At 63.7% G+C, this 14,691-nt stretch overlaps 1 protein-coding gene across 38 annotated transcripts in view; it reads left to right on the top strand.

The window, feature by feature from the left end:
- The window catches only part of TSC2 (TSC complex subunit 2), a 36,977-nt gene that overhangs the window by 20,976 nt on the left and 1,310 nt on the right, over positions 1–14,691 (top strand). For 7 of the 38 annotated variants that reach the window (XM_078344320.1, XM_078344308.1, XM_078344317.1 and 4 more), the window contains 18 exons: positions 409–543; positions 1,610–1,799; positions 3,726–3,819; positions 3,965–4,067; positions 4,382–4,476; positions 5,528–5,656; positions 6,918–7,082; positions 7,178–7,330; positions 7,460–7,572; positions 8,057–8,260; positions 9,136–9,339; positions 9,957–10,025; positions 11,174–11,283; positions 11,618–12,102; positions 12,318–12,393; positions 12,614–12,706; positions 13,582–13,768; positions 14,129–14,268. In XM_078344320.1, coding sequence (XP_078200446.1) covers positions 409–543; positions 1,610–1,799; positions 3,726–3,819; positions 3,965–4,067; positions 4,382–4,476; positions 5,528–5,656; positions 6,918–7,082; positions 7,178–7,330; positions 7,460–7,572; positions 8,057–8,260; positions 9,136–9,339; positions 9,957–10,025; positions 11,174–11,283; positions 11,618–12,102; positions 12,318–12,393; positions 12,614–12,706; positions 13,582–13,768; positions 14,129–14,268 — 2,745 coding nt within the window. The remainder of the gene's footprint in view (positions 1–408; positions 544–1,609; positions 1,800–3,725; positions 3,820–3,964; positions 4,068–4,381; positions 4,477–5,527; positions 5,657–6,917; positions 7,083–7,177; positions 7,331–7,459; positions 7,573–8,056; positions 8,261–9,135; positions 9,340–9,956; positions 10,026–11,173; positions 11,284–11,617; positions 12,103–12,317; positions 12,394–12,613; positions 12,707–13,581; positions 13,769–14,128; positions 14,269–14,691) is intronic. The other 31 variants (XM_078344343.1, XM_078344332.1, XM_078344341.1 and 28 more) reach the window with 7 other exon arrangements.

Raw genomic sequence — 14,691 nt, 5'->3', positions numbered from 1 at the left:
GGGCAGAGCGAGTGAGACCTTGCAGGCTGGGGCTCCGTTTCCCTCAGACTCAGTTCTACTCTGGAGTGCAGAGCATGCCTCAGAGGCAGGGCAGAGGGACCCCTGCTCCTGCTCACAGCGTATGGGACTGAAGTCGAAGGGCTCCAGCCGAGGGCGTGTCACTGAGTGTGGATGGCTCCTGTTTGTGCCTTTCCTCCTGTACCGTTCACGTCACGTCCCTGGTGTGCTGCTTGGCAGACACTCCTCCCACTCTGAAAGGGAGACCCTCCTGGGAGGGAGGCAGGAAGGCCCTCTCAGCCCCGTGATGCCCTTTCTTGGGCTTGCGTTCCCAGGGCCTCCCCAACTCCCCTGGTTACCCCAGTGACCTGGCCACTGGGCAGGGGTTTCATGCCTGGGTTTGGTCATCAGCTTTCAAGCCCAAAGACAGTGGAGCGGCTCCGAGGCGCCCCGGAAGGCTTCTCCAGAACTGACCTGCACCTGGCCGTGGTTCCAGTGCTGACAGCGTTAATCTCTTACCATAACTACCTGGACAAAACCAAGCAGGTGGACGGTGGAGCGGGGTGGGCGAGCGGGATGGGCCTGGGGGCCCTTCAGTGTTCCCCTTCCACCCTGGGCAGCGTCTGTGCTCTCTGAGGAGCATTGCCTGCCTGAGCATTGCCGTGGTCATGGGGCAGGTGGCCATGCCAGCTGGTGGAGCTGGGCTGGTTCTGAGGCGCAGGGTGGGGAGGCCACAGGCCCTGGCTTCCGCCTCCCTCCACACCCACCATCGGGTGCCGGAAACTCACAGAGGCACTGTCCCTTCACCCACAGTCTGCCTGACACCTCCGGTCTGGTCGTATTCTTCCACACCTCTCTTCGACATGGCCCTCGAGGACAAGGAGCTGGTGTCCTAGAGATTCTGGCCCCCACTTAGGGCCATGTCTGCCAGGCGATGCTGACTCTCAGGCTCAGCCCCTCTGTGTTTTAGGCCTCAGCTCCTGATGGTGGCCCCTTTGGGGAGCTGATATCAGGTGCCCATCTCTCAGGCCCAGCCCCCACCCTGTTGGGGCAGTTCTGCCCCTCTAAGAGGCTCACTGGGTCCTCATGGGCCTTGCCCCAAAGCATAGCCGCCCTTGCTGGGCTACAGGTTCTGAGCCTTACTGGCCAATGGTGTTTCCGAGGAGTGAAGCCTGCCTCGTGAAAGGGAAGCTGTTCCCGGGTTACTGCCCGGCAGCCGTCTGCTCCAGGCTCTGCCTGAGTGCTGCTCATCTTCCACCACCCTCATGGAAGACGCTGCCCAGGGTTAGTGTGGGATCTGGCAGCCTTGCCACTTTAGGCAGCACTGGCCTTACAACAGAGCCAGCCTGTTAGGGGCCCGGAACCAGGGGACGAGAGCCCCGCGTGTCTGGGTTCTGTTGGCCTGTGGCGTGGTGTTGGAATAACTGACCAGACCAGCCTGCTGTGCAGAGCCTGCTCGGGAGGCTCAGCACCAGTGGCTCTGCTCCACAGGCATTCAGGGACTTCCTAAGCCTGGGCCCTTCTCCCCGTGGAGCACTTGAGGTGGGTGAGGCAGAGGCAGGGCTTCCCCTGCTGCAGGCAGGTGGGGCCTGAGGCGTCCTGTCTCCCGCAGCGCGAGATGGTCTACTGCCTGGAGCAGGGCCTCGTCCACCGCTGTGCCAGCCAGTGCGTGGTGGCCCTGTCCATCTGCAGCGTGGAGATGCCTGACATCATCATCAAGGCGCTGCCTGTTCTGGTGGTGAAGCTCACGCACATTTCGGCCACAGCCAGCATGGCCGTCCCGCTGCTGGAGTTCCTGTCCAGTGAGTCCCTGCCCCCTGCCTACATGCGTTCCCTAGAGGTTCGGGCTTTGCCCTGCCTCAAATAACCCATGTGGGCTTCTCCGGTAACCTGTCTCAGGCCTCCTTGGGGAACCGGATGTCTCGCCTTCCGCTCCCTCCTGGCCTGGAGGGCGGCTCTTCTCAGCCCTCTAGTGTCCATGTGAGGGCTCCTCCCTGAAGAAGCTTCTCCCCACCCAGCCTTGGCCCTGCCCTGGTTCTCGGCCTGCTCTCTGTCCATCAGAGCACATGCTGTGCCATGGGGGCTTTGCTGAGCCCCTAGTCTGTTCACCTCCCCCAGACTGTGACTTCAGGAGCTCAGGTGCCTGTCCCTTCCCCTCACTGCCTAGTGCACATCTGGCCAGGCCCTTGTCATTTAGAAGGCAGCACTGCTGGGCCGGCACTGGGTGTAGAGGCTGGAGAGAAGGTGGTGTATACTTTGTGGGCCACAGACGGGTCCTGTCAGCCTTTGTTTTGTTTATAATCCTTTAGAAGCATAGAAGACTGGCTGGGCGCAGTGGCTCATGCCTGTAATCCTAGCACTTTGGGAGGCAGAGGCAGATGGATCACCTGAGGTCAGGAGTTCGAGACCAGCCTGGCCAACCTGGCAAAACTGTCTCTACTAAAAATACAAAAATCACCGGGTGTGGTGGCGTGTATCTGTCATCCCAGCTACTCGGGAGGCTGAGGCAGGAGAATCACTTGAACCCAGGAGGCAGAGGTTGCAGTGAGCCAAGATTGCACCACTGCACTCCAGCCTGGGCGACAGAACAAGACTCTATCCCAAAAAAAAAAAAAAAAAAAAAAAAAGTGGCCGGGCGTAGTGGCTCAACGCCTGTAATCCAAGCACTTTGGAGGCCAAGGCGGGCGGATCATCTGAGGTCGGGAGTTCAAGACCAGCCTGACCAACATGGTGAAACCCCGTCTTAAAAAAAAAAGGGAGAGAAAAAAGGTATAGAAGCGTTTCCTCACAGGTCACACAAACCCAGGCCACGGCTGGAATTGGCCTGGAAGCTGTGGTTGGCTGGCTGTGGGATAGAGAGCTGAGCCTCAGGGTCAGGAAAGCCACATCTGTGGCCCTGGCCTTTCCTCCTCCACAGCAGACAATTGCTGTTGTGGGCAGAGCACCCGTGTTGGCTTTTAGAGGCTCCACATGGGACAGCGGCTCCCACGGGACAGCGGCTCCCCACGGGACAGCGGCTCCCCACGGGACAGCGGCTCCCCCCGGGACTGCGGCTCCCCCCGGGACTGCGGCTCCCCCCGGGACAGCGGCTCCCCCCGGGACAGCGGCTCCCCCCGGGACAGCGGCTCCCCCCGGGACAGCGGCTCCCCACGGGACTGCGGCTCCCCACGGGACTGCGGCTCCCCACGGGACAGCGGCTCCCCACGGGACAGCGGCTCCCCACGGGACAGCGGCTCCCCACGGGACTGCGGCTCCCCACGGGACTGCGGCTCCCCACGGGACTGCGGCTCCCCACGGGACTGCGGCTCCCCACGGGACTGCGGCTCCCCACGGGACTGCGGCTCCCATGGGACTGCGGCACTGCGGCTCCCATGGGACTGCGGCTCCCCCCGGGACTGCGGCTCCCCCGGGACTGCGGCTCCCCACGGGACTGCGGCTCCCCACGGGACTGCGGCTCCCCCGGGACTGCGGCTCCCATGGGACTGCGGCACTGCGGCTCCCATGGGACTGCGGCTCCCCCGGGACTGCGGCTCCCACGGGACTGCGGCTCCCATGGGACTGCGGCACTGCGGCTCCCATGGGACTGCGGCTCCCCCGGGACTGCGGCTCCCATGGGACTGCGGCACTGCGGCTCCCCCGGGACTGCGGCTCCCCCGGGACTGCGGCTCCCCCGGGACTGCGGCTCCCACGGGACAGCGGCTCCCCTGACCGCCATCTCTGTCGTGCAGCCCTGGCCAGGTTGCCTCACCTCTACAGGAACTTCGCCGCGGAACAGTACGCCAGCGTGTTTGCCATCTCCCTGCCGTACACCAACCCCTCCAAGTGAGTGGCCACCACAGGGCCTGTGCCTCCCAGCCGTGGCCCCAGCGATGCCTTGGAGCAGAAAGCCCTGGTAGCCTTTGTACTTCCTGTCCTGGGCATGTTTGCCTGGTGCCAGGATGGAGTGCCAGCCCCTTTCTTGTCTCAGGTTCAATCAGTATATCGTGTGCCTGGCCCATCATGTCATAGCCATGTGGTTCATCAGGTGCCGCCTGCCCTTCCGGAAGGATTTCGTCCCATTCATCACTAAGGTGCGCCCAGGGCCCTTGGTGAACCATGTCCCCTGCTGGGCCAGGGCCCTCTTTGCCCTTTGCTGTCCATGGCTGGGGCAAAGTGACGGGCAGGCAGAGGGCAGTGGGAGGGTGTTTGGGGTGTGCCTGTGGCGCTCGGCAGCCTGTAGGGGTTTGATGCACAGCAGGCATTGAGGGGTGGGGGCTGGGTGCCGCCACCTTGTCCTTAGCCTACAGCTTGTCCCCGGCCGGGAGGGCACCAGCAGGCTTGTTGAGGGCCAAGCCTCCACCCCCCACTGCCATCCCTCAGCCATCTGGGCCTGCTCATTCTCCAGGGCCTGCGCTCCAATGTTCTCTTGTCTTTTGATGACACCCCTGAGAAGGACAGCTTCAGAGCACGGAGTACTAGTCTCAACGAGAGGCCCAAGAGGTACGGCACCTTCAGGGTTTGCCTGGTGTCTGCGCGGGGTGGGGAAGGACAGGGGCTGTGGCCTGGGACCAGTGTGGGGCACATGGCCTGGCCGATGGTACCTTCAGGTCAGCAAGTGGAAACGGTCCCATGGCTGGGGGAATAGGTGAGGCAGGGCGGGTCCTCGGCCGCTAACACCCCTCAGTGCCTCACCAAGTCAGCCACAGTGGCCTGCAGTGCGGTAGCACCACAGCACCGTCTTGGCCACTTGTGCCGTGAGCACCTCTTTGTGGAGTTGGGGATCAGGGTGCAAGCTGTAGGTGCCTGACCCCCCTGAAGGAGCCCAGCCTTGCCTGGGGCTTCCCCTCCTCCGCAGTCCCCAGCCTGCCACTAGCTTCGCCATCACATGCTTCGCCAGGTCAGAAAGGCTGAGCCAGCTTCTGTGTTTGCATTTCATCCGAGCAGCTTCCCCCATCCCCCACCTTCCTGCCCAAGCTGTTTCGGCTTTCCCTAGATGGAAATACGGCATTTTCCAGCGTGACCTCAGCTCAGAAACTGTTTTCTCCAGCACTTGGGGGCTGGGGGCTGGGGGCCGGGGGCTGGGGGCCAAGCTCCAAGCTCCAAGCTCAGCCGTTACGGCCAGAGGCTCCTTCCTGGGGTCCTGGTCTCTTTTCCTAGTGACCTTCAGGGCCTGGCCGCTGAGGGCTCAGAGGCTGGTTCAGAGCTGGGCGGTGCCTGCCCTCCACGGGTGGGCGGGGTCGCCTGGCCAGCACAGCCTGGAATCTGCCGTCGGGGTGGCCCACACACGTTTAATTTGCACGGATGTTCCTTGTGGCGGTCGTGAAGCCTCCCTCTTCCTCAGTCATGCTGACCGGACGTGTTATGCGTTTTTCTTTCCTGTCTCTTCCCGCTCACTGACCTTTGGCATGGCTCTTTTGCTCATCTCACCCGCGGGACCTCTCCATCCTGACCCTGTGGCCTGGGACCCATCCTCCTCACCCTCCACTGGCTTGTTCTCCCCTTCCCGGGAGCTGGGCTCTCTGGGGCATTGGGGCTCCTTCCTCACCCATAGTCTGAGGATAGCCAGACCCCCCAAACAAGGCTTGAATAACTCTCCACCCGTGAAAGAATTCAAGGAGAGCTCAGCAGCCGAGGCCTTCCGATGCCGCAGCATCAGTGTGTCTGAACATGTGGTCCGCAGGTAGCGGGGCCGTGTCGGGCGGGGGGCACAGACCCTGGAGCTTGGCCCCGTGAGCACCTGGGTGGCAGTGCATGGGGCTGCTTGCATGACCTCATTGTCTGCCTGAGCCCTCCCTAGCCAGCTCAGGGGAGCCGGTGACAAGGGGTGGAAGGGTTGCATTCTGTCCCCAGGCCCCGTATTAGCACGGGCTGGCTGCACACATCCCCAGGCCAGCCTGGGAACCCCTCAGGGTGCCACTTCAAGAGAGCCAGGGCCGTCGGCAGCCTCCCCAGGCCGTCCCTGAGGCTGCAGTGCAGGTTGGGGGAGACTCCGCTCCTGGTTTTGGCCTTTTCCTATTTTCTAGAATGGACATTTTTCCTTCGGCTCCATTCTCGACAAAGCTTATTTTTGTTGCAGCTGCCGGGGAACCAGAGGCATCTGCGGAGGGCGCTGGGGTGGGGCTGGCCTGTGAGGGTCTGGGTGGAGGCCAGGATCTTCCGGGGGGGTGGGCTTGGGCCCCAGGCCACGGCCTCAGTCAGTTCTCCCGGTTTCTGGGTGCACGTGTGGGCTCTTGGCCATCACTTGCCTGTGGGTGACCGCTGCTGGCACTGGCAGAGAGGGGGTACTTGTCTCCTCCTGGAATCTCCTTGCAGTCCGAGGAGTCCCGTGGCCCTGAGCTCATCCACCTCAGGCTGGCCTCTGCTGGGTGGTACTTGGCCAGGGGTGGGGGCGGTGGGATGCTCAGTGAGGCACATTCTGTATCCTGAGCAGAACACTGCCTAGGGGCTTTGAAATTTGTATCAGAATGAGCCTCTTCACTGTCGCTGGGTGTAGAGCTCAGGGCAGCCGCTCACCTGCCTGAGTGAAAGGTCGGGAGGGGTCCCCAAGGTCTGTCCTCGCCGGAGGCAGCCTGCGGGCAGAATGCAATCCCGGCCTGTGTGCGTGGCCTCCGCCTCTCTGCATGACTATACTGTTTCACCAGGAGGCCGTAACCTAGTGCTCCTGTGGGCTTCGGTGAGGGGCCGTCCGTCCCTCCAGCCTCCTGAGTCTTTGCTCCCACCATTGGTCCTGGTCTCCCCCACCCAGCGTCTCTTCGTTCTCTGGGAGGATGTGGTCCACATGATTCTCAAGCTGAGGCTCGCCGGGCCGCCTGTGCCCTGCTGGGGGGTCCTTCCGAGCAAGGCCCTCGGCACTGCATGCGTTGAGCTTTGGCCCCCTGGTGGTAGGTGGCTCCGCCTGCCCTTCCTGGCTCCCTGACCACATTTGCTGCGCCTCCCTCCAGCAGGATACAGGCGTCCCTCACCAGTGCCAGCCTGGGGTCTGCAGACGAGAACTCCTTGGCCCAGGCTGACGACAGCCTGAAAACCCTCCACCTGGAGCTCACGGAAACCTGTCTGGACATGATGGCTCGATACGTCTTCTCTAACTTCACGGCTGTGCCAAAGAGGTACAGGCGGCCCTCCGGGGCTGGGCGTGCCTTCGGGAGCCGAGGCATCCGGGAGCTCCAGGGGCAAGCTGGGGCTGACACTGCCTGTCTTCCAGGTCTCCCGTGGGAGAATTCCTCCTGGCTGGTGGCAGGACTAAAACTTGGCTGGTTGGGAACAAGCTTGTCACCGTGACCACAAGCGTGGGAACGGGGACGCGTTCGTTGCTAGGTCTGGACTCGGGGGAGCTGCAGGCCGGCCCAGAGTTGAGGTGACTGCACCTTCCTTCCCTCCGTGGCGGTCAGCCTTGACATGGGCTGTCCTGAGCCCAAGCCCACGTGGCCACCCACCGTGCTGGCCTGGGTCCGAGTCCACCTTGTGCCTGGGATTCTTTTCTCAGCTCCAGCCCTGTTGTGCACGTGAGACAGACGAAGGAGGCGCCAGCCAAGCTGGAGTCCCAGGCTGGGCAGCAGGTGTCCCGTGGGGCCCGGGACCGGGTCCGCTCCATGTCGGGTGAGCCTTGGCCCCAGCTACCCCCATGCAGGCACCAGGGCTCCCTCAGTTGCTGCTGCTGGTCTCAGTGTTCAGGAAGGTCTGGGCCCAGGGTGGCTGGCTTAAGGCCCAGCCCACATCCTGACTCGGGTGAGGTCCATGACCCGCCACACAGCTGTGGAGTGGTGGAGTGGGGCCCGCTTGGTATGGAGAAGCTTGTTTTGGGTGCTGATGTTTCTTGTGAGCCTTCAGCCCAGCTCAGTCCTGGAGCCGCTGTTTGCTCCAGTGAGCCATGGTCTGACTGCAGGACAGGCTCTGGGTCCCTCCCTGTGGCCCTGGGTCCACTGAGACAGTGCTGTGGCGGGCTGTGCCCTGAAGGTGGAGTGCCACCCTCTCTGGCTCCCTGTGGTGCTAGCCTGCCAGGCCTGGGTGGAGCATTTGGCTCTAAGCTGGTGGCTTTGCATTGGGCAAGTGGTGGTCACAAGGTTTCCACCCTCTTTTCCAGGGGGACACGGTCTTCGAGTCGGCGCCCTGGACGTGCCAGCCTCCCAGTTCCCGGGCAGTGCAACTTCTCCAGGACCACAGACTGCACCAGCTATGAAGGCTGAGAAAGCCAGCACCCGGCTTCCCGTGCAGAAGACAAACCTGGCGGCCTATGTGCCCCTGCTGACCCAGGGCTGGGCGGAGATCCTGGTCCGGAGGCCCACAGGTACTGGGCAGGGCTGGCCCGGGCCCTGGCCCCGGCCCCGGCCCCCTGCTAGTCACCCATAGAGCTGTGGACACAACAGGGGCAAGTGCAGACTCGGCCTACTTGGGGTATTTGGGGGTGACTAAGTCTCCAGAGGTGAGCCCTGAGGGGCAATTCAGGTGGCCAAGGCTGGGCAGGGGCTTGTGGTGGACCAAGCAGCTTCCATGGCAGAGAGCTGCCCTCTCCACCTGGAGGCTGGAAGCATGAGATCCAGATGCTCCTCGGCAGGAGGTGCTCCTCAGAGGCCTCTGTCCTTGGCACGCAGGCAGCTGCTTTTCTGTGTCCCCAGAGTCTTCCCTGCATGTCTCTGTTCATCTCCTCCTAGGAGGAAACCAGTCATGGCTTAGGATCCACTGTGCTGGTGCCTTGTTAGTCTTAATTACTTTTCTAGAACCCAGTCTCCAGGGACGGTCTGTTCTGAGTTCCTGGGGTTGGGACTAAAGCACAGCAACATGGGGGCACAGCTCAGCCCGTTCCCAGGGCAGAGGGAGCCCCTGCAGAGGCCCAGAGGTGCCTGGGTGTGTTGCAGCTGAGGGGTGTGAGGAGTAGGGGTTCCGACCCTCTTGGAGGTCTGGGGTCTGGACTATGAGGCTGTGGGTTGGAGGCTGCTGCTCTGAGGTGCCTCCCCATGGCCAAGCCTGGCCTTGGTGCAGGAGCTGATGGGGGCAGCAGGGCAGGTGGTTGCCAGAGCAGCACTGGCTCCAACATCATGGTCCTGAGGCTCATGGGAGGGACATCAGGGCAAAGCCAGGGCCTGGGCCAGGAGGCTGCCCAGGGGACCAGGGATGGCTCAGGGAGGTGCTGGCCTGAGGCTGGGGGTGCTGCTGCCTCTGCAGGGAACACCAGCTGGCTGATGAGCCTGGAGAACCCCCTCAGCCCCTTCTCTTCAGACATCAACAGCATGCCGCTGCAGGAGCTGTCCAACGCCCTCATGGCGGCTGAGCGCTTCAAGGAGCACCGGGACACAGCCCTGTATAAGTCGCTGTCAGTGCCCGCGGCCAGCACGGCCAAACCCCCTCCTCTGCCACGCTCCAACACAGGTGAGCAGCATGGCAGGCCTGGGGGCGGGCTCTGCTCCCACCAGCCTGGTGCTCACTGGCGACAGCAGCATGGCTCCTCTCTGCCGAGGGCGCCCACCCCACTGGCAATGGTCCCTGGCCTGCCTCAGCACCACTCTCTGGCATTTGGGAGGAGGCTGGCCCATGGGAGGTGCCGGCCCCACTCGGGAAGCTGGGGATGGCAGCGTCAGAAGTAGGGGCCCTGTGGAGCCTCTACCCAGCCCCCTCCGTGGGGAGTACAGGACTGCAGCTCCAGCAGGCTCCGCGGCAGCCTCCCTCCCTGCCAGGGTCCGGGTTTGGACACCTGAGCCTGCCTGCGCGTGCTCGGGCCCCACCCCACTCGGTGCTGCGCTCCTCGCCAGACCCTCCGGCTCTTCCCTCTGGCTGCAGATGGCACTTAGTGGCCTTTGACGTCTGTTCACGTGGAGGGAGGCACTGGCCTCCCCAGGTCCGCCCGAGCGGCTTACAGCACTGGGCCCCTGCGTGCCTCCGCTGGCCGTACCCTCTCTCCTCTGCAGGCACGGGGCCTGTGCTCTCTGCTCGACCTGTGTGTAGCCCCTTCTCCTGCTGACGTGGCCGCTCATGGGCTTCCCTTGCAGTGGCCTCTTTCTCCTCCCTGTACCAGTCCAGCTGCCAAGGACAGCTGCACAGGAGCATTTCCTGGGCAGGTATTGGCGCGCCTCTCGAAGGGAAGCGGTTGGCTGCAGAGCGCCTCTGCCTCAGAGACGCGGGGCTCATCGCCTCACCCGCTTACCCCGTGGTCCGTCTGGCCTTCGTCGCCCTGGGGAGCAGGTCCCGACTCGCATGACGACGTCTGTGCAGAACGCCTTGGCTTGGCCAGAGGACCCCCTTAACTCGTTCCCTTTGTGGCTGAGCCCTGTTCCCGTGCTGTGTGATCCCTCCTGGCCCAGCCTCAGGCCCGAGGGGTGGGGGTGGCCTAAGTCTCTGTGGTGACATCATCTGAGCTGCTGGCCGCTGTTTAGGGGAAGCCTGGCCCTGGGCCTCCGCCGTGCTGGCCTTGCCCTGGTCTGTGGTGGCTCCCTTGGCCTCTGGAATCCACAGATGGGGCTGCGTCTGCCTTGCATCCCTGGTTGATGAGGGCCCTGCAGACTGACCTCTGCCTGTTGCCCCCAGGCCCCAGCAGGGCCTACTGTGACATGCAGGGCGCTCCCCGGCCAGGTTCCACGTGTGGACAGGAGCTTGCACATGGGCGTGGGGCGGCCGACTGCGTGTGCAGGGCTGTGTGGGCGCCCGGGAGCTGTGATGTTCCACTCTGTTGCTTCTACTCAATATCCCCCTGCCCTGATGCTGGCATAGGAAATGCTGCTTTAGAACCTCGCACCCTCTCTCTTTAGCGTGCCCAGCTGTGGGTTTGGCTTGGAGTTGGAGGGCGAGCCTCTGCCCTTGGGAGTGGGCTTTCCTGTCTGTGCAAACAGGGACTTCCTCCACAGCTCTCGGTGACCGAGGGCTGGTCTTAGGCGCTCGCTCTTCTAGAGCTGAGGCCCGTCTTGGGCACAGAGTATCTTGCCCCTGCCTACCTGGAGGCATGGGTAGCTGCTGGTGGACACCAGGGGGCAGAGCTTGATTGCTGCCGACCCCCAGGAGCTCGTGTTGGAGACGCCTGTGTCAGGGTCACACCGGGTCCTCCCAGGTGTCCTCCCTGCCCGCTCGGTGGGTGGCAGCAGCAAGCAGAGCCCTGGGGAGGCTCGCAGGGCTGCTGTCCCTCTTGTTGGGAAAAGGCTGGTTCTCGGAGGCCACGTGAGCGCCAGGGCCTGGCCTAGCCCCACATCCAGCAGCCCCATCTGTGTCCTCCCAGACTCGGCCGTGGTCATGGAGGAGGGAAGTCCTGCCCCAGTGGAGCCCCCAGAGTTGGAGGAATTCGAGCCGGCTCTGGGCACAGACAGACGCACGGATGCTTACAGCCGGGTGAGTGTGGCTCAGAGCCTGGACGGCTCGGGAGGCTCCTTGGGGAGGCACAGCCTCTGCTTGGGTGTGCCTGCACCCAAGGAACTGGCGCTGTGAACTTGGGCAAGATGTTCTTCCACATCCCTCGTGCACAGACGGTCTGCGCTGGACCCTCACTGCTGGGCAGCCTGTGGTCTTGGGTTTCTGACACTTCTGCTTGTGCTGCTGCTTCACGGGTGGGGCCATAGCCTGGTGTTTGGGCTGTTCTGTGGCCCTGGGACGGGCTTCACCACCTCCAAATATGGGCTCGGGGGTGCCTCCTGACGGGGGCTCTCTTTGGGATGGTCCTTTCTAGTCTTCCTCAACCTCCAGCCAGGAGGAGAAGTCATTCCACGCAGAGGAGCTGGCCCGGGGTATCCCCATCGAGCGCGCCGTCTCCTCCGAGGGTGGCCGGCCCTCCGTGGACCTCCCCTTCCAGCCTTCGCAGCCCCTGAGCAAGTCCAGCTCCTCTCCTGAGCTGCAGACGCTGCAGGACATCCTCGGCGACCCGGGGGACAAGGCCGAAGTAGGCCGGCTGAGCCCTGAGGTTAAGGCCCGGTCACAGTCAGGGATCCTGGATGGGGACAGTGCTACCTGGTCAGGCCCAGGAGAAGACAGCCGGGGCCAGCCCGAGGGTCCCTTGCCTTCCAGCTCCCCCCGCTCGCCCAGTGGCCTCCGGCCCCGAGGATACACCATCTCGGACTCGGCCCCATCACGCAGGGGCAAGAGGGTAGAGAGGGACGCGTTTAAGAGCAGAGCCGCGGCCTCCAGTGCAGAGAAAGTGCCAGGCATCAACCCCAGGTGGGCCTCTGGCTTCTGGGCAGGGCTCCTGACACCTGTCCTGCGGGAGCCTGGTGCCTCAGCTGCCCCAGGCCGAGCAGGCTGGGGAAGGCTCCTCCTGGCTTGCTGGAGCCCCTCGGGAGGGCGGTGGAGCAGGAGATGGCCAGGCTCTGGCCTCCCGTGGGCTGTGGTGCCCTGACCAGGCCCTCACCTGGCGCCTGTCCCTCCCCATGCAGTTTCGTGTTCCTGCAGCTCTACCATTCACCTTTCTTTGGAGACGAGTCCAACAAGCCCATCCTTCTGCCCAATGAGGTGGGTGTGGCCTCCCTCTCCTGTAGCCTCCTGGAGCTGTGTGGCTGCGGGGACGGGGAGCAGGGGCACGGGCAGGGCAGGGCGCTCTGCTGCTCAGAGCTCAGGGTTGCAGAGGGCTCTAGCCTCAGCTCCCTGCAGCAGCTTGCTGTGACCAGCCTAGGTGGGGCGGCCTCCCCGTGCATGGGCTTCTGGGGCTCAGGCACGGCTCTGTGTGCCACAGTCACAGTCCTTTGAGCGGTCGGTGCAGCTCCTCGATCAGATCCCGTCGTATGACACCCACAAGATCGCCGTCCTGTATGTGGGCGAAGGCCAGGTGAGGCTGCGGGGCTAGCCGAGGTGCCAGGACGGGGCCTGCTGGGGGTGGGAGTCTGGTCCTCTCCTGCCATCAGGAGCTCAGCACTGCTGGGTCCTCTAGAGCATCAAGTGCTTGTTGAGTTCCGTGCCAGGTGGTGCTCTGAGTGCAAGAGTGACAGGTCAGTGTGTGAGCACCCAGTATGCCAGGGAGTGGGAAGGGCTGGGCGGGCAGTATTGGTCCTGGGGCTGGGGAGGCTGCCGGTGTCAGTGAGCTGACAGCTGAGTGGTGAGGGAGCGGGCAGGTGGAGGCTGCATAAGGGGTGGGGGCAGCCTGTGCTGTGGGGCACCACTCCCCAGCTCGAGTGCTGGTGCTGGACGAGCACTGGAGCCAACAGGCATGGGCAGCTTTGGCACTCCGGAGGCTGCACCTTCATTCCGAGGGAAAGGGCAGGGCCTGGGATGGTTCTGAGCAGAGGGCATGGCCTGACTCAGCTGAGACTCCATGAGTCCTTCCTGCCTGTGTGGATTGTGGAGGTGGACAGTGATAGTCCCTGTGGGAACGGGGTGGGCCCCTGGGGGCAGGCTGCTGAGGGGTCAGGGTCCTGGGTGTGTTTTGAGGGTGGAGCTCCCTGATTTTGCTGGCCAGGAGCACACAAGGCTGAGGGAAGAGGGAGTCAAGGATGACACCCAGGTGTCTGGCCTGGGTGGCTGCTGGAATGGAGTGGTTTTGCTTGCCTCAGGAACCAGAGTGGGGCTCCCTGCAGAGCCCTCTGGGCACCCCCACCCTCCTCAGTGACAGGCTCTGCAGGCCCTCACAGCTGGGCAGGGCCTGGAGCCAGGTGCTGGGCTTCAGCCCGGGGGCGATGCCACCCTGCTGCTTCTCTCTCCCCACAGAGCAACAGCGAGCTCGCCATCCTGTCCAACGAGCATGGCTCCTACAGGTACACAGAGTTCCTGACGGGCCTGGGCCGGCTCATCGAGCTGAAGGACTGCCAGCCAGACAAGGTGTACCTGGGAGGCCTGGATGTGTGTGGTGAGGACGGCCAGTTCACCTATTGCTGGCACGACGACATCATGCAAGGTGCGGCCGAGCCCCCACCCAGTCCCGCCGCCCCACGCCTCCCGGCAGGGCCCCCACCCAGTCCCACTGCCCCACGCCTCCGGGCAGGGCCCCCACCCAGTCCCGCTGCCCCACCTGCTCCAGCTGCCTACACCTTGGGGCCAAGCTCAGCAGCATGGGTGTGGAGGCAGTGATGGGACTGGCAGCTTTGCTTCCCAAAGCTCTGCCCCCATGGAGAGCCGAGGGCTACTGGCCGGGCACCAGAGGACCTGGCCCCCACAGGGCCCCAGAGCTCCCGGAGGAATCGGGAGATTCCTGGTGAGAGGTGCAGAGGGCCTCAGCGCTGGCCCCACAAACCCACCTGGCCCTGCCCACCCACAGCCATCTTCCACATCGCCACCCTGATGCCCACCAAGGATGTGGACAAGCACCGCTGTGACAAGAAGCGCCACTTGGGCAATGACTTTGTGTCCATTGTCTACAATGACTCCGGCGAGGACTTCAAGCTCGGTACCATCAAGGTGAGTGAGGGGCTTTTTCAGGCCGGGCCCCAGGCAAGTGCCCACTGCTGTGTCCTGGGTCAGCGGCAGGTCGTCCTCAAGCCTCGGTCACGACAATGAGGAGAAGCCGCAGTGCTCAGAGCCCCGTGGGCAGGAGCTTCCACCTCTGAGCCTGTTTCCTGATCTGTGCCATGGAGCCTATGGCCCTCCTGCCGGGGTTCTGCAGGAGTAGCTGGCAAGTGCAGACTGGGTGTGCTGGGCGGGGACCATGCAGTGGGGATTCCTGTCTGCCCTCTCAGCCCTTGGTCCCTGCGGTTCCCCCTGTGGCAGCTGCCAGGCTTCTCACTTGGTTATTGCCACATACGACTCAGCAGCAACCAGCATCACCCTCTTCCTGGAGGTGGGCTCGGTTGGCTGATGTCACAGAGCACATCCTGGGTGCTC

This window comes from Callithrix jacchus, chromosome 12, assembly GCF_049354715.1.
Source record: "Callithrix jacchus isolate 240 chromosome 12, calJac240_pri, whole genome shotgun sequence".
Taxonomy (NCBI): domain Eukaryota; kingdom Metazoa; phylum Chordata; class Mammalia; order Primates; family Cebidae; genus Callithrix; species Callithrix jacchus.
The sequence above is the reverse complement of the archived record's forward strand: the minus strand, read 5'-3'. Positions and strand labels throughout refer to the sequence as shown.